Source organism: Urocampus carinirostris, chromosome 6 (genome assembly GCF_059441175.1).
Source record: "Urocampus carinirostris isolate Australia breed hairy pipefish chromosome 6, RoL_Ucar_1.0, whole genome shotgun sequence".
NCBI lineage: Eukaryota > Metazoa > Chordata > Actinopteri > Syngnathiformes > Syngnathidae > Urocampus > Urocampus carinirostris.
In genome coordinates, this window is record NC_142354.1 from 36,537,307 (window position 1) to 36,558,310 (window position 21,004).

General features: G+C 38.7%; 1 protein-coding gene across 4 annotated transcripts in view; it reads right to left on the reverse strand.

The window, feature by feature from the left end:
* ephb2b (eph receptor B2b) overlaps nucleotides 1-21,004 on the reverse strand; it is a 243,835-nt gene that overhangs the window by 21,283 nt on the left and 201,548 nt on the right. Inside the window, exons 6-11 of one of the 4 annotated variants that reach the window (XM_088338893.1) lie at nucleotides 20,819-20,943; nucleotides 17,355-17,517; nucleotides 11,516-11,624; nucleotides 7,628-7,692; nucleotides 1,599-1,712; nucleotides 1,266-1,513 (exon numbers count right to left, since the gene is read on the reverse strand). In XM_088338893.1, the coding sequence (XP_088195019.1) occupies nucleotides 1,266-1,513; nucleotides 1,599-1,712; nucleotides 7,628-7,692; nucleotides 11,516-11,624; nucleotides 17,355-17,517; nucleotides 20,819-20,943 (824 nt within the window). Of the gene's footprint in view, nucleotides 1-1,265; nucleotides 1,514-1,598; nucleotides 1,722-7,627; nucleotides 7,696-11,515; nucleotides 11,625-17,354; nucleotides 17,518-20,818; nucleotides 20,944-21,004 lie in introns of all 4 variants that reach the window. The other 3 variants (XM_088338891.1, XM_088338892.1, XM_088338890.1) reach the window with 3 other exon arrangements.

A 21,004-nucleotide genomic window follows, 5' to 3' on the forward strand; every position in this document is an offset into this window, starting at 1 on the left:
GGAATTGAATAATCACAATATTTCTCAATGCAAGCTTAAATAAATCAGTATACATTTAATTGAAATTTAAAAATCTAATACAATAGTAATCACCATTGCCAATGTTTTTGTCCACTGATGCTCTATCACTTTACTGCTGTAATGCAGTTTGATTAATCAGAAAATATTGAATAACCCTTACACAAACTAGTCAACTAACTTACATTTGTGGTTAATAACCCAAATTCTTACACATACCTAAATAGTGATTAAATACATTTTTAAAAGTTTTTTTTTTTTAATTTGTAAGGCATATGGACAAAATCCAACTTCACACATTTTATGATATACACATGTAAATGGATATTACATTTCATTTGGAGTCTTAATCATTAAATACTAATTACATCATAAGCAAAACATTAAAGACAAAAAATTGTAATGAATTACACCTTTTATGGACAACATTGGGATTTCTCTAAATTGCTACTGTTGCTTGAGCTATATGCTAAAATGCTGCATTTGACTGCTGGATGGCAACGTGCCTCGAAAAATACAATGCACTTGAATAATTTCCCCAAATCTTCCAGTATTAACAGTATCAGTGACCCACTGGTAACTAATTATCTATGTAATGAACACCCCTGATTTAAAAAGCAACCAATGGCGCTGGGTGTGAGAGAGAAGGGCTGCACTATATACATAGCGAAGTGCCGCTTTGTGGAAATTGATGGAGGAGCGAATTATTAATACCAGGACAATAGCATCGATATAATCCAAGCACTTGCTTAGTATCGATAATATCGATATTTGGATTGATCCACCCACTCCTACCTAGAACTAGTCCGGTTGTCATGTCCTCCACGGTTGTCATGTCGCCCAGCTGGCCCCGCCCCTTGACACCGGCTGAGGCGCATTGGACTGATTGCTCTTGGAGTACTTAAGCGCGCTCCTTTGTACTGTGCGTACCTGGTTAAACTCCGTGAGACTTCTGTTAAAACCTGTTATATGCCTAGTTGTGAATCTGCCCGTATTTGTTCCTGTTTTGTCTTTGGTCTGATCCGTTTGTTTGTTTTTGACAACTTGTCTTTTGTTTGGATTTCTAACCCACTCCGCGACCATTGATCCCCGGAACGAGTGTGCGCACCCTCCTCATCCTTCCCCCCAAAAATTGTGAGTACGTCTACGCGAATGGGTCCTTTTTTCCTGTTTCCCGCTCCGTTTCCGTGACACCGGTAGCTTTATTCCCCCTTCCTAATAGCATAGGTGCTACAGTCATCACTCACCCTGAGGAAGGAGTCTAGGGAGCCGTTCTCCATGAACTCAGTGACGATCATGACGGGACTGCTCTTGGTGACCACGCCCTCCAAGCGTATGACATTAGGGTGGTCGAACTGGCCCATGATGCTAGCCTCGCTCAGGAAGTCCCGCCTCTGCTTCTCCGTGTAGCCTGTCTTCAAAGTCTTGATGGCCACAAACATCTCCCGCTTGCCAGGAAGCTTCAGGTTGCCGCTGCACACCTCGCCAAACTCTCCTGCATAGGGCGAGCACATTGATTTTTAGCACCTAAGCAAGCATGATCGGTTTGATTTTTTTTTTTTCTTGTCACATCTCATTACCCGCTCCGATGACCTGCTCGATCTTCACGCAGGATATATCAATCTCTTTAGCGAACTCTCGCACGGCCTCGTTGGGGTCCTCATATGTGAACGGATCGATATAGATCTTCATTCCTGGAGTCACTTGGAAACAGGGAGAGACGCACTCACATATTTGATTTCTATACAGTGATGAATTTGGTCGGATAAGATTTTTTTTATCCTGCGTTGACACTACTAACTAAACAAGAGGAATTTTGGGCCAACAAAATTGGTTCCCGAGCTAGAAAGATCCTAGCACCAATTTCCGTCATGTGTTTATTTGGAAATAACAGAAGATACCCAGTGTTCTCGTTTGCCCGCGTCCTTGCGTCCTAGACGCATCATTTTTGCTGGGGACGCACAGTCTCAAATCAACGTGCTTCCCCGGGACGCAACTTTTTTGACACAAAATTGTCATTATTTGCAGATAATAATAATTGCTCCCAAGAAAGTAAATGGTAAGAGGAAAGAAAATTGCAAAACATTAAAAGCAACCATCGGGTTAAAAAAAGAAATTATTAGGAAATACGAGAAATCTGAACGAGTTTCTGTCATCGAACCGCTGCTAAAAGGTACAGGTAATGCTTTAAAATTGCTTTATATTTTTTTATCTTCATTATGTTTAATATCCACACACTTGAATAATTATGTTGTTTAGGTACACAATTTATCAATATCTGGGTATCTATGGCCGTTTAGTTACACTATTAAATTTTGGGCAAATGCATAGGAACATATACAAATAAGTACCATTACTTCATAAGATAAAAAAAATGGTACTGGAATAATAAGATGTTCTAAAAAACATTTAAATAATGATTGTTTCTTAGGTACACCTTAAATAACATTTTGGGTTTTTATAGTCATTGAGGTACACATATTTTGTGGATTTTAGAGTCCGTATGAACCTATACAATTTCATTACTTTGTAACACCGATCCTGAACGGATTATGGAGTACTGAGACATCCCTGTACTTAAAATACAATGCAAAAATTAGGTCATATTTTTCTTATTTTTTGAGTACAATAAAAAAAGAATGTTGAACTATTTTCCTAAAATTAAATAAACCATATTTAATATAACAGTTAAATAAATTAAATGTGCCAAAAATAGAAAATGTTGTAATATTGTTTTGCTAAATAAATTAGGTATGGGATAATTCATAAACTCAGATAACAAATAAACTAATGGAATTTAAATAAAAAGAAGAAGAAGAAGTTTTCGCTACAGAAGAAACGTTTACTTGATAGTTTACTCGATACTTTTTTTCTTCTTTTATGAGGTTTTCCAATTTACATTTTGGACTTTTTGCAGTGCATACATTTATAAGAATGTGATCTGAATTGTCTTACACCACTAAATGTAAAAACTCAAACAACATATTCGATATTAATATAGTGGAAAAAAAGCTGTATCACTGTACAGATTGAATCAAACTGTGTTGCACTACAAAATTAAATCAAAATTATACCACATCAAAAACGTTACAAAGCAAGAAGCTTTTAAAGGCCACATGAAACTGAGCTGTACCGTAAACAGGGATTCGGTCCTGTTGTACTAGTACTATCTGTTGTATTAAGAGCAAATCTATCACCTATCTTTTGTCGAGGAGTCATATGAAATCTAGTAAATGGGCTCCACTCAAGCCTGGAGCCTGAAACCTCTTATAGTCCGGAAAGGACACGACCCCCTTCTGGCCTTTTAGTGCTAATAATGCGCCATCCCGGCGGAATTATAAATATATACTTGCACAATCTCCCGTGGGCCCTTATCACATCTGAGTGGCCCGCTCAGCCCTCGCTCTCACCTAAGCCCCGCTGCCAGGTAAATTGGCTTAAGGTGTCCTTTAAGCGCCAGTCTTCTTAAACGTTCCCGGCTTTTAAATCCGATTATTTGCCTCTCACCTCCGCGTCGTGCCCGGAGGCCGTTTGAGTGGACTCCGCTCTCGGGCCTGAGCCACTGACGCGTCAAGACCGGCTCCAAATGTCAAATGAGGGCAATCTACTTGGCCATTGAACCTCTCCCAATCTTAAATGATGAAATATGCCAGATGGAAGATGGCTGGGTTCGGATTGCAAGACCAATTTCAGTTTATTAACTCCTATATGAACATTTCAAGCGGTACATGCCATATTACCATCTTCTTCTTCCTCCAATTTTCAGCATTTTTCGCATTATAACCCACCGCCTACCCCTCATATTTCCGCTGCTATAAAACATACTCAGAGCTTTAATTAATCACAACAATCTGAACATTTCAAAATAATGATTTTATAGCAAAATAATTTGGGCTGGGTATCACTTCTAATTTCCTGAGTCATTTCCATTTTGATTCAGGTTGAATTTTTTTTCAATTAAGAATTTGATTCACTCAAATCAAATTAAATGTTGATTGATATACAATAAAATATCCTTGTATCAGGAATGGGCAATTGCACATACCAAGTATTGGTGCCATACAAGCCTTATGAGTTGTGGATACAAGTATAAATTAGTAATAAAAATGATATACAGGGAGTGCAGAATTATTAGGCAAGTTGTATTTTTGAGGATTAATTTTATTATTGAACAACAACCATGTTCTTAATGAACCCAAAAGTCTCATTAATATCAAAGCTGAATATTTTTGAAGTTGGAGTGGGGCTTTTTTAGTTTTAGCTATTTTAGGAGGATATCTATGTGTGCAGGTGACTATTACTGTGCATAATTATTAGGCAACTTAACAAAAAACAAATGAATACCCATTTCAATTATTTATTTTCATCAGGGAAACCAATATAACAGCTCAACATTCACAAATATACATTTCTGACATTCAAAAACAAAACAAAAACAAATCAGTGACCAATATAGCCACCTTTCTTTGCAAGGACACTCAAAAGCCTGCCATCCATGGATTCTGTCAGTGCTTTGATCTGTTCACGATCAACATTGCGTGCAGCAGCAACCACAGCCTCCCAGACACTGTTCAGAGAGGTGTACTGTTTTCCCTCCTTGTAAATCTCACATTTGATGAGGGACCACAGGTTCTCTATGGGGTTCAGATCAGGTGAACAAGGAGGCCATGTCATTAGTTTTTCTTCTTTTAGACCCTTTCTTGCCAGCCACGCTGTGGAGTACTTGGATGTGTGTGATGGAGCGTTGTCCTGCATGAAAATCATGTTTTTCTTGAAGGATGCGGACTTCTTCCTGTACCACTGCTTGAAGAAGGTGTCTTCCAGAAACTGGCAGTAGGACTGGGAGTTGAGCTTGAGTCCATCCTCAACCCGAAAAGGCCCCACAAGCTCATCTTTGATGATACCAGCCCATACCAGTACCCCACCTCCACCTTGCTGGCGTCTGAGGCCGACTGGAGCTCTCTGCCCTTTACCGATCCAGCCACGGGCCCATCCATCTGGCCCATCAAGACTCACTCTCATTTCATCAGTTCATAAAACCTTAGAAAAATCCGTCTTGAGATTTTTCTTGGCCCAGTCTTGACGTTTCAGCTTGTGTGTCTTGTTCAGTGGTGGTCGTTTTTCAGCCTTTCTTACCTTGGCCATGTCTCTGAGTATTGCACACCTTGTGCTTTTGGGCACTCCAGTGATGTTGCAGCTCTGAAATATGGCAAAACTGGTGGCAAGTGGCATCTTGGCAGCTGTACGCTTGACTTTTCTCAGTTCACGGGCAGTTATTTTGCGCCTTGGTTTTTCTACACGCTTCTTGCGACCCAGTTGACTATTTTGAATGTAACGCTTGATTGTTCGATGATCACGCTTCAGAAGCTTGGCAATTTTAAGAGTGCTGCATCCCTCTGCAAGATATCTCACTATTTTTGACTTTTCAGAGCCTGTCAAGTCCCTCTTCTGACCCATTTTGCCAAAGGAAAGGAAGTTGCCTAATAATTATGCACACCTGATATAGGGTGTTGATGCCATTAGACCACACCCCTTCTCATTACAGAGATGCACATCACCTGATATGCTTAATTGGTAGTAGGCTTTTGAGCCTATACAGCTTGGAGTAAGACAACATGCATAAAGAGGATGATGTGGTCAAAATACTCATTTGCCTAATAATTCTGCACTCCCTGTACATTTCTGTTATTTCATGTAATAATTGATGATAGTTTAAACATTTTAAAGGTATTTAATAACTTGATTCTGTTTTATTACATTTTTAATCTGAAAAGGAGATTCCATTGGTTGCCCGTTGGTTATCATTGCACACTCTTGGTTATTGTTTTGATTTTTAAGAACTTTTTACATCATTGTCACTATTGGCTGTTGTGTGTTCAGCCCCCTTTAGTGTGGATCTGCTTTTGTAACCTTGGAGGTTTATTAGAAAAAAAGGGCTCAGGGGACAGCCTTTAGAAAAGTACATGAATAAAGTATCTATCTATCTATCTATCTATCTATCTATCTATCTATCTATCTATCTATCTATCTATCTATCTATCTATCTATCTATCTATCTATCTATCTATCTATCTATATCTGAGGTTGAAGCTGTCTCGCTTTTCTCCTTTCAAGTTTGAAATACATTGATGTAGTCTCTCCTTTTTTGAAGTGTCTACTTAACTTTGAACTTGTCATTTCTTCTTAAAAAATTGAGATTTTAAGTAAAAAAATGGGAACATTATTTTGATGTACGAATCTGTATCTCGCAAATGTCATAAGAGTCTGTAAGTTGCTTCAAACATCTCTACGGATATTATTCAATTCGAATTACAATTATGAGGGGGGGGGGGGATAACTGGTTAGAACTTTTTTTTCCTCTAAATCGAAAATAATCTCTCTATTCAAAAAAGCTAAGTAACTATGAATTGGGACATGTCTTAATTGTCTTGAAGTTTGATAAGTACTCACTTTGGAATTGTAAACATTGCATGACACAATAGAAAAAAAAACATGAAAGAAGCCTTCCAAAATATTGTTTTCTCATGTATTCATATAACAAAAATGTACATTTGAGGTATGGTTTTATTTAGCAACATTGGTTTGTGCAAAAGGAAATCAGTTTAATATAAATTGTTTTTTTAACAACCCTTAAAACAGTCAGGAATGAAAAATCCATATTTTACGGTACAATTGTTGCATTATTACTTGAGGAGAAGTCAGAAAAAACAGTTAGTTGTGAAAAGTAAACAATTTTTTTTTAAGAATAAGCCTCAAGTTCGAACGTTGGGCCAAGGTATAGTTACCACAAGGAAAGACGAATAATGTCTGCAGGTATAATGTCACATTTTTTTTACATACTTGAATCCTTCAAAGACTAAATTATTTATACTTGTAAAGCACATTACAAAGTACTTAAATTTGAATCTTATGGTAAAACATTCCATTATAATATGAAACAATATTAACATTATTTATACTGCTATGGTGGATATATAGAGTAAAAAAAAAACGAGTTGTAATAAAAGGTATTAATAGTTTTACCTGAACTACCTTTTACTTTTTCACCCTTTGACGACCTTCAAAACACAGCAAAATAAAAGAATGATAACGCTGATTAAATGGAACTGAAATGACAGCCTTTTAAATCCCAAGACGATGCAATTTCTTAAATGCTGGCGATCGCCGGGATTTGTTCTCACATTTTCACTGCCGCATAAGCTGCACAGCGGAAGCTTTACGCGACGCCGTCGATCCTTTTGAATATTTCATCAACGGTGAACGATTCGCGTGGCATTAGCCGCTAATGGCGCTTCAACATGAGCGAGGGGCTGACCTACTTTCACAACAATAGCTCGTGTTAACGATGACAACATGAACCTCGCGCGCCCGTGTGGACTTTGCTTAAACGCAAATGGAAGGATTAATCGCTCGAAAGCAGCGCGGGGAAGGGGGCCTTTTTTGGAAGGAGGAGGCGGTAGTCATGGAGATAGGTGTGCTGGAGTGAGGCGTGATCAGTGATGGAGACAACGGTGTGAGGCGGTAGTCATGGTGACAGGTGTACCAAAAGTAGGGGAGGGGCGCTTGGTGTTAAATGCAGTAAAAGGGGGGGCTTGAGGGGTTTACTCACTGTGGCCGCTGGTGTAGTGCTGCAGCTTGTCTGTGTACTCAGAATCGGCCCTGTCAAAGCCACGCCTCCTGGGGGAGAGACAAAGAACTCTAGCGCTGGTGCAAAAACAGGGGGAGGGTGGGGGCACCTCTAACGTTTCAGAACTGCGAGATACTTGACAAGCTGTCAAGTGTACACTTTTTTTCTTCTTTTTATTTTCTGTGTGAGCTGGAAAGCTACAAAGAAAAGAACACCATACACAAAAATACAGATGGAAATACAACCAGTGTGGACATTACTACAGGACTCAAATTGTAATTTCATGAAAGAGAAAGTTATAAAAATTCTAATATTTATTTGGAGGACGTCCAGACTCTAAGTATTATAGACCTTTTCATAGCTTTGTTACAGTCGAAGCTGGAGGCCAAAGAATAATCCGCGCTGGTCAAAAATAGTGAGTGGACCAAGGTTTCGTTTATGTTAGTTTGGTGTTAAAATGTTCTCATGTTGTGTGTTTGCATGCCAAAATTGGGGGGAAAAAGTTAGTGATCGTAAATTAAATTATAATAGGATCCCATCGTATACTGCTGATTAAAGAAAGAGGAGGGAGTTGTAGTTAAATGCATTAAAGTGAAGCGATTGGACCGAGGCACTCATCAAAAATGCTTGGGTTTGCAGCGTACACTTCATATTAGGTAATAGAAATCAAAAGGTAATGATTGTCAGTATTGAGTCTATATTACCTATTACAACGACAAACTATATCTATTTGCTTCTAAGCTTTAGCTAACTGTTAGCATGAAGCCTAAATCATCAAGAGATGCTTCTCCGAAAAAAACCAAAAAAAACAATAAATACTTCTAATAATTGACTTGAATTGTTTACCCACCATTTGTATTCAATGTGTGTTTGTTTGAGCCGCCACACACAGTGTTAACAAAGCTAAGGTTGGCATTTAGGCAATGCCTTAAAAAACTAATTTTAGTTCAACAAACAGTAATTATGTTCACAAACATTGTTAAGCGGACTGCAACTGATCTATAGAGCAGTAAATGTTACTTTGAACAACATATAACATTAAGGAGAAAAAAAGGCTATTATTTATATATATCAAAATACTAATTTGTCATGTTGGAAAGTATTCCAAAATTGTAATCATTGTTTTCTAGATCACTGAATAATCACTGAAGCCTTTTACCTTTAAAGGGGTCACGGTAAACCAGACCTCAGAAATTGCTTGTTTGTTTAACGGCATACAACGTTTCACAACGTTGGTATCAATGACAATAAAGATAACTACATTGAATAAACTGCTAACATTCCCACACTTCAGATTGGTAAACAATTCAAAAACTGAATAAAAAATAAAAATAGGATTTATTCTGTGTGATGTGGCCAATTTAAGAGATTTTTGAAGAATATGATTATTGAGAATTATTAAATTGTGACAATTGTTTTTGTTTTGTTTTTCCACCCAGCATTTTCAAGAATTTGATCCAACATACAAATAATCAGTGTTCTATCATGTAGGATAATAATTTATATATTAGAGTGTTTCATTGTATACAATTTTAAAGAAATAAAGATTTCTTGTTTTCAGATTTCGCCTATCACGGGTTCTTTTTGGGATTGTGTCCCTTGCAAATGAAAAGGGGATTACAGTATTTGTTCACGTTTGAGTGTTTGCTATTTTAAAATGGCTTTGTTGTTTATTTTAACTCACATTCAGAATCTCTTAAATGTCTAACAAGTTGTATCTCCCAATCAGGGTTGGGTAGGGTTACTTTAACTTGATTACTTTCAATTACTTTTGGATTACTCCAATACCAAATATAATAATAATAATAATAATTTCCTTTGTATTGTCATTCTTTGTAAGAACGAAATGTCGATACACCTGACCCGTTGTAGCGAGCCGATGCAGCCGCAGCCAACAGAGGGCGCCGCCATTTTACCAATGTTATAAGTCTTAGGTATGACTCGGCCGAGGCGCGAACCAGCGACCTCCCAGTCTCAAAGCGGGCGCCCTACCATCTAGGCTACTGAGCTGGTATGCTAATAAAAGACAAAATAAACTAAATATGAATACAATTACTAAATTTTGTGCAGGCTTGGGGAGTAACGGAATACATGGAACGGCAAAAATGATGTTGGCAAGCTGTATGGATTTATTTTCATTTTGTTTCTGTCGCATTTTATGTGAGTTTTGCCGGAGATCAAAGAGATCAAAGCCAGGAGAGAAAGCTTACCACGTGTTGTGAGTCATAATTGTATTCATATTTAGTTTATTTTGTCTTTTATTAGCATATTTGCTATTGGAGTAATCCAAAAGTAATTGAAAGTAATCAAGTTAAAGTAACCCTACCCAACCCTGCTCCCAATACAAGACTTTTCAAATCACACTTGGACAGAATAATTGCCAAATACTGCTATATACATCAAACCTTTATTTTCCCATAAGACAAGGCTAGAAATTCACTCGACTGGTGAATGAGTTCCTACATAAATTTGAAACACGGTGAATTTTGCCAGACATATTTACTCTGTTTGTTTGTTTTTGTAAAGCCTGAAGAGTGCCAAAAGGTTACAAAGCATTCTTATGAACCAGTAAAAAAAATAACGTTTTGTCTTCATGAAATACGACAACCAAATGACGCGAGGGGAAAAAAAATGACTCAACCTAATAAGAGTTGAGTGTCTTCCTAGTATCAAAGCTTCGCTTGTGTCACAGCTGCTTTGACGACACTGACAGTCGCTATGAAGTGTTAATGAGGATGCAATGCAGCCGTTGTCACACTTTATGTCACACGTTTTCGGGACCTTTACGGACCCCCGAGATAAATATGGAATAATAATCAGACAGATGTACTGGAGCCAGCTGCAACAGATCACCTCATGGATTTCTATCTTATTACCAAATACATTAGATTAGTTTTTGTATTTTCATCCTCAATGAATTTGGTACCATATTCAGTGAGAAAGCTAAAAACTAAGTATGTATGCGATTTTTTTTCCAAGAAGATGTTCATTTTTTGAAATTCAATATCATAGCATAGCGTGTAGCAGCCAGGCAGCACATGCGTCAATTTTGGCAGCGACCCGGCATCCCAGCATCTTTTATATATATATATATATATATATATATATATATATATATATATATATATATCAATCATATATCATGTAATACTAGCGGTATCAGTCTCTCCTATGCTATCGACGGCTATTACTAATAACAGTTGAGAAACGGCATTGGCCTGAAAATTAATTGGGATCCAACATTCCTAAAAAGAGCTTAATGAGTGTGAATGAAAGCTAAGCTAGAATAATAATATAATATTACTAATTTAGTGTTATTATCATTCTTTGTAACCATGCACACAGAACGAAATGTCGATACACCTGACCCGTACAAGTTAAACTGTAGCGAGCCGATGCAGCCGCAGCCAAACAGGGCGCCGCCATTTTAGACCCAACTGCTGTGTTGGGAGTCATTAGGTGACCAAATTCCCAAATTCCAACCCTTAATGCCAAGCGCCAAGCAGGGAGGCAATGAGTACCAATGTTGTAAGTCTTAGGTATGACTCGGCCGAGGCTTGAACCAGCGACTTCCCAGTCTCGGAGCGGGCGCCCTACCATCTAGGCTACCGAGCTGGAAGACCTAAAGGCTAAGCTATTAGGCGATTACCAACACAAAGAAGTGTAGTTTTGCTCTGTCTAATTTTTAGTTAGAGTGTTTTGAAAGTGGCTCTTAAATAATAAAGACTTTCATCCTGAAAACAATTCGAATCAGTGCTTCTGGCATGAATACATCTGTTCTTCATAATGACAGAATGTCGTAACAGAGGCTGAAAAAAAACCCGGTACTAAAACACCGAAACGGAGCAATTGAACGGCCGGGTGGCTCACCGATTGCACACGATGATGATGACAACCACGGCAATGAGGAAGACCAAACCAGCAGCTGCTGAGCCAATGATGAGGGGAAGCTTCTCGCGGATGCTGCTGTTGTATTCGGCTGCCACGACAAATAGACACAAACGGAGACAGATTAATTATAATAAAAAAATCACAACTGTATGAATGCCAAAGAGATTTTACTAGAGCAATGGGCAAATTAATGAGAAGAAAAAGTTTTAAAATAAACATATTAAACATATTAATCCAAACAAGAAACAAGTCCAAAAACTGTTTTTGAAATTCATCATTGTGACTGGAAAACGTTGACTTTATAAGAAGAGTTTTGATAGAAAATATCTGATCAAGCTTTCAAAAAAAATTAGTTAATAATATGAATATTAACTGCACTTTTCATGTTTTAAGGATAAAACGCTCGAAAGCAGCGTGGGGAGGATGCGGAGATTATAATTCACGCTTTTGTTAGCTCCCGTCTCGATTACTGTAATGCACTACTCTCCGGTCCCCCAAAGTCCAGAATCAAGAGTCTTCAGCTGGTACAAAATGCTGCAGCGAGGCTTTTAACTAGGACAAAAAAGTCCAATCACATCACGCCTATTTTGGCTAACCTGCATTGGCTCCCTGTTAGCCTAAGATGTGATTTCAAGGTTCTCTTAGTATTATACAAAATCATATATGAACTTGCTCCCTCATATCTTTCAGATCGGATTTCCTCCTATGTTCCGGTCCGAAGCCTTCGTTCTGAAAGCGCCGGTCTACTGGTGATCCCAAGAGCCAAGAAGTGTTCCGCAGGTTCGAGAGCGTTCTCCATCCGGGCACCGGTGCTGTGGAATGCTCTTTCCCCTGAGATCCGATCTGCAACCTCAGTGGAAATGTTTAAACCTAAGCTTAAACACACACTCCTACTCTATAGCATATGAATAACCTATACTTTTCGTGGACAATATCTCTGTATTATTTGTAATTGCAACATCCTTTGCTTGGTAATCCTGAAAGGGGGATACCACATGTGCGGTCCCTTCTCAAGGTTTCTTCATTTTCCTCATGTTGAGGATTTTGAGTTTTTCCTTGCCCTCATGTTGCTTCAAGATCAGGGGATGGTTTAATAATAGTCTGAAATAATAGTCTGTGCAATAACCTGTGCAGCCCTTTGAGACTATTTGTGATTAAGGGCTATACAAATAAAAATGACTTGACTTGACTTAAAACAACCAAGACCACTTCCCAACCTCATGTTTAGTCATGAGATAGTAACGTCCAATCAGAACAAATACTTTAGAAATGATTCAATCATTTTTCACTCATGCTTAACTAATACTAAATAGTGTCTACACTAGGTAGCCCTTTAAGAACACCTGAGTAGCCTGTGGGAAAATTACATTTCTAGCCGGCATGAAAAATCGTTGACACGATCAGTTTCATGATCGAGTCTTGCAAAATTCTTCTCAACATTAGCATAAGGTTTTTATATGTAAATCACCAACTGCTATAATACAAAGCAGATGTTTAGTTGAAGACTGAGCCCATTTTATATTGGCTTCAAATGTTTACAACCTGGTACAGTAATAAAATAAAAATAACAGCTTCAAAAAGATTGGGGACCCCTGGTCTACATATTATAAAATGCTGCTGTGTAGTTGATTGAAAAGATGTAATGAGTACATTTTCTATATATTTCATTTTTTGTAAGGATGAAGCCATTTTCACAAGATCTGATTCATTATATATGTGTTGTAAATCAGCAATTTCCTCACGTGATTTTTTTCAGAATTCATCAACTTTCAACATACAGTGGAACCTCGGTTTTTGAACGCCTCTCAGTTCTAAAAAATCGGAGTCCGACGAAAAATTTAGAGAAATTCTTATTTCGCTGTTCGGTCAAGAAATCGGAGTTCGAACGCCGATAATGCGTGAGTGCGTACGCTAGGATGCGATGCTGAGCGGCGTACGGGTGTAGATCGCTCTTTTCGTGACCAACTGTTATCGCGTGCGGATGTGCTTCGTTTTGCTTTTGCTTTTAATATAGGTGTACGAAGTGTTTTAGCCCCTAATTATGCCTCTGAAGAAAGTCAGTGCTAGCAGCAAAGTTGCTACAGGTGAAAAAAGAAAAGTAGTGCGTACAACTATTGCATTCAAGAAAGATATAATAGCAAAATATGAAGGAGGTGTGCGGGTGTCTGATCTTGCTGGGGAATACCCCACTGTCCACCTGCGCCTTCTGCTGACCACCACAAAGGTAAGGAATCCTATTCATAATTCTTTTCTTTATCCTTTTTTTTATTTTTACACGTTCATGTTACCGAACGGACCCCCCTTTCCAATGAACCACTCACCGCTTGTTGTGGAGACCCGGGTGCTAAATGACTTGTAAACGACCTGTTTTTTTTATTTTTACACGTTCATGTTAGCGTAATCTTTCGTACGGAAGATTACGATAACGCGGACGTACGATTAGCCTGGGTAAGTTTTATGTTTACGTTAAACATTTAAGGTAAACATTCAGGGTGTTGGAACGGATTAAAATGATTTCCATTATTTTTTAATGGGAAAAATGATTTTGGTGATCGAACAAATCGGTTTTCGAACAGGGTTCTGGAACGGATTATGATCGAGAACCGAGGTTCCACTGTAATCACATCGTCAATCTAGAATGGAGAAAATGTTTTTGTGCGCTGCAAAAGACGGCGGGAGGACGCTTCACAATGACAACAACGTGACGGGATGATAAAGGTGCTGTATCTGAGTCAGATCGGGATATTTCTCCTGCTACTGGTAACAATGAAAACCAGTATCTGTTTAATGTGGGAGAGCAAACCTCTACCCAAATTCATGGCCTGGAAAGGGAAGAGCCAATACTTTATTAGTTTATTTCTATTGCAAATATTTTTTACAAGTGAAATGTTGTCATGATAAAAAAATATTTATCATATCAAAGAAAAACTTGTGACTGTTACAAGGAAACGAGAGACTTGTACTTTTCCCAATTTTTTTGCAGTGTTTTTGAGCCTCGGCTGACTCGAGGGTGACATTAAAGTGGACATGAAATCCATAGACCAACAATCCGCTGCTTAACAATAAATAACACAGACTTTGACTGTAAAATCACCACTAAGAAGCTTTTGTGCTGAGAGCCTCGTGTGTACGCGTGTGTACGTGTGTAGGTTGATGTATGACATTCCGGGCTAATGGCGGTCCTGGGAACTGCGGGCAGAAGGAAATGAGCTTTTCAGAGGGAAAAGCCACGAATGGTTGTAACATTAACCTACATGAGCGATGTAGTGTAATGAATATGTTCCTGTTTCTGCACAGCGGAGAGCAAAGTGGAGAAAACTGAGAATGTATCCTTCATCCAATACTCAAAGGCAGGAAGCTGCTACTGGTTGTTAGCATTCACTGAGTGGACGTGAGCGAGGGAGAATTCACTCCGGCCAACAACATAATCCGCAAGACATCTCGAAGTTGCCATCAACTGCAAACTTTTCGAGGCAGCCCTTCCCCTGGATGTACTACAGGGTGCAAGTGGATCGCTTTCACACCTGTCTCTGCTTATACAATAAAACAAAGAAAAACAAATGAGGGTAGCCGCTTCCAATAGCTAGGAGGTGACCGCATTCCATCCTTCCCACAATTATGCAACTCTAGCAAAATATCAAAAGAAAACCAGTGCATACAGATAGACTATCGGGCGGCATTAGCTCAGGAGAGCTAATGGGATCAAGAGGTCGCAGGTTCGATTCCCAGCTCCTCCGTGTTACATGTCGAAGTGTCCTTGGGCAAGACACTGAATCCCTAATGCCCCAATAAGCAGCTAGGTGCCTTGCATGGCTGACTCCCTATTGGTGTGTGAGTGTGTGTGAGAATGGGTAAGTGTGAATTGTAAAGCGCTTTGGGAGGTCTTCATTGACTTGAAAAGCGCTATATAAATGCAGACCATTTACCATTTGTCACTATTGTCTTGAGGAGGGTCGACAAATAGTAGGGCTGAGTTTTTAAATAAAACAATTTAGTTTGTTGTAAAAGGATAGTGGGATTGTGGACGCGTTCTTATGGATGGGCTGGGTATCCGTATGATGCGGCAGGGGTAAACCAGTGAAAGCTGTCGGCCCCTGCTGTTGAACAAAAGAGTCTGTTGTGTCACCCTGACCCGAGTGACATGGCCGTATTCTGGTGTCCCATTTTATCTGGAGGGACGAAAGCATGACCAACTTAGGTGCCAAGGTGCCTAACTTAATTGGGTGTTTGGGCAATTGGGTTGGCCATAGTCCAAAAAATGTTGTGTGTATTTTTTTTTGCTATTTTTTTTCCCTTTAATTTTCTTTGTTATTGTATGTGTTTGTCTTGCTCCTGTTGAGGGAAATGACCAAGGTAGATAGATAGATAGATAGTGTGTTTTTGATACTCCGATATCAGGTCTCAAAACTATAAATCTTTTCTCGAAATAGTAGTATTCCAGGACTATTTCTAGTCTCTTGTGGTTTTCTGCAAACTATTCGACACAGCACATCTTCTGGATGTACTCCAGGGAGTCCTCTTGCAAGTGGATCATTTTCACACCTGTCTCTGGGAATCTGATTTGAAACAAACGAATGACAGAAGCCGCTTACATTATACAGGCGTTGACTGCACTCCCTCACAAATTTAGGCTAATCTAGCAATAATCTAAAGAAAACCAATTCAATAAACGCGCACAGTACGACTGTGTCTTAATATTGTCTTGAAGAAGGCATACAAATAGGGTTTGGTTAGAAAGAAACAGAAATTTGGTTACTTTTTGATACTTCGATATCATGTTACAATACAATAAATTCATTCTCTGAAAAGTAATTTACCAGGACTATTTCTAGTATCTTGTGGTTTCTGCAAATTCTTTCGAGACAGCCCATCTCCTGGATGTACACCAGGGAGTGCTCATGCAAGCGGATCCTAGTTTTTAAAAAAATGAACACGAGGAGCACTTCTTTCTACAATCAAGCAAAATAGAAAACCAACTCCCCAAATGCACAATGTGTAAATATATTCTTTAAGAGGGCACGGAAATAGTATTGCTGTGTCAAAAAAATGAGATTTTGTTCACAAAACTATAAATCAATCCCCTAAATAGCTATTTTCCTAGTATCTTGAGGTTTTCTGCTTAATAAGCTTATATTTGCGAAATGGACTTCATCATAGTTCAAAATCTTTCGAATGTATATTCAGTAGAGATGTCAGAAAACAGGCCAACTTTGAGGTATCAATCCTGATATTGGCTACCTTATTTGTGGCCATACGAAAGGCATGCATGTCCAACAGCAAAAAACAAAACAAAAAACAAAACAAAACAAAAAAAACAACTATTTTTTTATTTTATTCAGAATAGGTACAAAATAAATACATAAAAGTATAGAAATTAAAATTAATTTAATATTATTTTAAGGAAACTTTCTATCTGGGTCTACGGGCTTTTTAGAAGGCAATCAAGATTTTTGAAGTAAAACACGTTTAATCTACATAAAATATTAAGTAATGCTACAAAAAATATATATTACTATTGTTTTATTTTATTCAGAATATGTACAAAATAAATACATCAAGAGTATAGAAATTTAAAATTCATTTAATATTATTTTAAGGAAACCTTCTATCTGGGTCTACGGGCTTTTTAGAAGGCAATCAAGATTTTTGAAGTAAAACACGTTTAATCTACATAAAATGTTAAGTAATACTACAAAAAAATAACAATAAAATACGACTAAAAAAACAGAACTGCCCTTTGTGTTTTAATACTTTGCGTAGGACTATGATTCAGAAGCCGCCAGGGATACTGTTCCACCAGTCGGTTTTAGCCACTCACCTTCCGTCATGGTCTGGAAGTAAAGTTTTCCGCTGTACCGTCCAAATCCGGCAACGGTGCGTGCTCGCACCTGGAAGACGTAGATGTTCCCCGACTTGAGCCCGCCCACGACCGCCGTGTTGGTCTGACTGCGCACGGCGGTGGCGTTATACTCGGACTGGTCCTGATGTAGAAACGGTCAGTTCATCAGTCAGTGACATTACCACAGCTTTAAAGGTATTTCTATACAGAATTTACAGAACATCCAAAATCAAGCAAATATGTTGCAAAATATTCCCTGTGCCGGGGGATTTGAGAAATGTAGTCGCAAAGTTGGCTTGTTTGCTGTACAGCTGTGATGTCATTGAAGGAACACAACACTTTCAAAATGGTGAATCCCGTTAACACAACATGTGAGGTCAGCATTTGAATTGAACAGTGATTGCACTGCTCATTTCTGTTTGGAGGTAGGCGTGGTAGGGTCTGACCAGGAGGTTGTGAGATTGTTTGTGTCCAATATCCCATACCTGTCCGTAATTATCCTCACCCCTTTAAAAGAACAATTTGAACAGCGCACGTTCTTGGGTCATTTTCATTTCCACCGCCACACCAGGTTTGTTTTTGTTTCTAATTTCTTTGTTACTTTGCTCTTTGCATTTTCCATTTCCAGTTTCGGCTTTTGTTTTGATTTGGACTTGTTTTTGACATTTTGTTGTTTGGTTCGTGTTTGTTCGTCACTTTGAACATCCTTTCATTATTGAATACAATCCCTTTTTTGGGCAGCCCTGCCTATGTTTCTGCTTGTCATGGGTCTATAACACCCCAAAAAAACTAACAAAGCGATGGTGGCTTTCTCTTTGTGCTCTTAGCTATGTGTGTCGCTGTTGGTATATTTTTTCCCCCACTAACACCATGTAAAGGTAGGGGCTCCCGAGAGTTTTTCTGTTTTGTTTGCTCCCGGTTGGCGCTCGTTGGCTACCTGACGTGCTTTTTGGCTGGGTGGCCTAGTGTAAGCACTGGTTTTTCCGTGTCCCTTGGTTTGTTTATTCCTGGCCAGCTTTGCGTTAGTTGCTGTTTTTATTAATGGTTCCCGGTTAGCCTAGCTGCTCACTGCATGTTTTTTGATCAGCTAGCCTGGTGCAGCGCCATTTTTGCCATTTTCCTTGCTTTGTTGGGTCCCGGATGGCTTCACGTTTGTCGTCATAGCTGTTGTCACTTTTTGTTTGTTCCAGGATAGCTTGGCTGCTTACTGCATGTTTTTTGATAAGCTATGTATATATATATATATATATATATATATATATATATATATATATATATATATATATATATATTTATATATATATATATATATATATATATATACAAAAAAACAATGTACTTTTTCCTCACATTGTGCAATTTTAAGAATTTGAGATTATTTTTAAAGTCAAGGTAATGCCACATATGCAACGAGTAACGTTAGTGAGACTAACCAAATCATTTCACGGAGCATGCCGGCACATCCGATGCCATATATCTACCTAGGCTTCAGTCAGCAAACACTCGAGGCCCACTGCAGGGGTCCCGAGACAATTGATTTGACAGGTTTTGCTGTTATGCGTGCCCACGCTTGTTTGTATTCACCGGCAAGTGCAAGTCTACTGCACGTCTACTGCAACTAGACTGGCGGTGCTCCTAGGAGAGTGAGTGTTGCTTGGAAAATAAAAACACGAAATAAAAAAACGACAAGCAGTCAGTGCAGCATTGTTTTGCTTACACGTCTCTTGAGCAATCCTGTTCAGAGCCCACTATGTTTGTTCTTTTCTTTTTCTGTCTATGTGAGGACAGTGAATAAGACTAATTATGGGCTGCACAAACTTACATGCATTATCATACTTAAATTAGAAATTCAGACTCTTCATACTGAATAACTGGGGTGAGGGTAAATATATTACATAATGAGTGTTGGCTGTTTTTTTTCTGAATTGGAATCACATTCAAAATATGTAACTAAAGGAAACTTTCCACTGAAAATATAACTGATGAATAAGACCAAAAGGTCTTATGACTCTTTAGAAAAAAGGAATATAAATACCCTCAAGGCCTGGCAAAAAGTTAGAAATTCCGTTCATTCAACACTTTTTTTATTTGGTAGAAAAGATATAAATGAAAAGGGACTCGATTGAATGGATGTGGTCAAGGTTCTAACTGCCTGTCATACACAGTGAAGGTTTTTGAGTGAAATTTTCAATCTGAAGAGTAGTCATGAATGTTTTTTTCCGACAAAGAAGGAATTATATTTTTTTTCGTGTTTTAAAAAGGCATTCAGGGAAAACGTTGATGGCTGACGTCAACTAGCCTAGGTGCATTTTATGACAACCCTGCAAAGTGCTTACGCATTTTCACTGTGCAGTGGCCCACCTCCTGTTGTCTACATGTTAATAAAGGTCTTCTCAAACAGAAATGTTTGATCATTTTTAAATAGGCACAGTATATGTTCCTCCCCACGATTATGCAATAATGTTGCAAAATATTACGCATGACAGGGGGACTCAGTCTAAAAAATTGACCCATCTGGCTTGTTTGCTGTAGAGCTGTGATGTCATGTGATTTCCTGTTTTGTTTTCTCCTGGTCGGCGCTCGATGGCTGCCCACCGTGTGTTGTTTGGCCAGCTAGTCTGGCATTAGCGCCGGTTTTGCTGTGTCCCTTGATTCATTCCCACCCAGCTTTGCGTTTATCACCGTAACAGTTGTTGCTTTTTGTTATTGGTTCCCGGTTAGCCAGGCTGCTCACCATGTGTTTTTTGATCAGGTAGCCTAGGATTAGTGCCGGTTTTGCCGTGTTCTTTGGTTTGTTTATTCGCGGCCGGTTTCACTTTTGTCAACATAGCTATTGCCACATTTTATTATTATTATTATTTTAGTGTTGGTTCCTGGTTAGCATTGTTGCTCAGTGCATGTGTTTTTATCTGCTAGCCTCGTGTTTTTATGCCAGCCACCTTTTGTTGATTGGTCCTGGTTAGTCTTCTGTTGGCGGCTCTCCGTGTGTGTTTATTTTTTCTTTTTCCAGTTAGCCTCTTTTTGGAAGCTCGCTCTATTCTGTACCATAGCTGCAACAGAACGCATAGGCATTCTACACATAAAATATTAAATTTTCAATTGAAACACTAGTAACCTCTTCAACTAAATAACACGTAAACAATATGGCAACTGGCTTGCTAGGGTGCTGGTGTTCATCTGATGACGTCACAGCTCATGATGACAAAGACAAGATAAGCTGTCTTCAAAAAGCATTATCTTGGAAAAAAATTGAATATACTGTTTGAATATGTAAAGATTTATGCAAGAACCATGTACTATTTCCCTCACATTTTGCATGTTTAGGAATTTGGGATTACCTTAAAAGCCAAAACCCAAGCCAGTATGTAAAGAACTGATCTTATCGCTAATAAAAATAACCAACCTTTTGTTGGCTGCGGGAAATAAAGTGCATCATGGCATACCTTTTCATAGTACAGCAGCTCATAGTCCAGGATGACCCCATTCGGCTGGTCCGGCTGGGACCAGGACAGAGTGATGCTGTCGACGCTCCGGCTCACTTGGTGGATGATAGAAACAGTGGAAGGCGCTGTGGATACACAACAGTAAACACAGATGACATAATTGTTGATCTACCAGCACTGATTTGT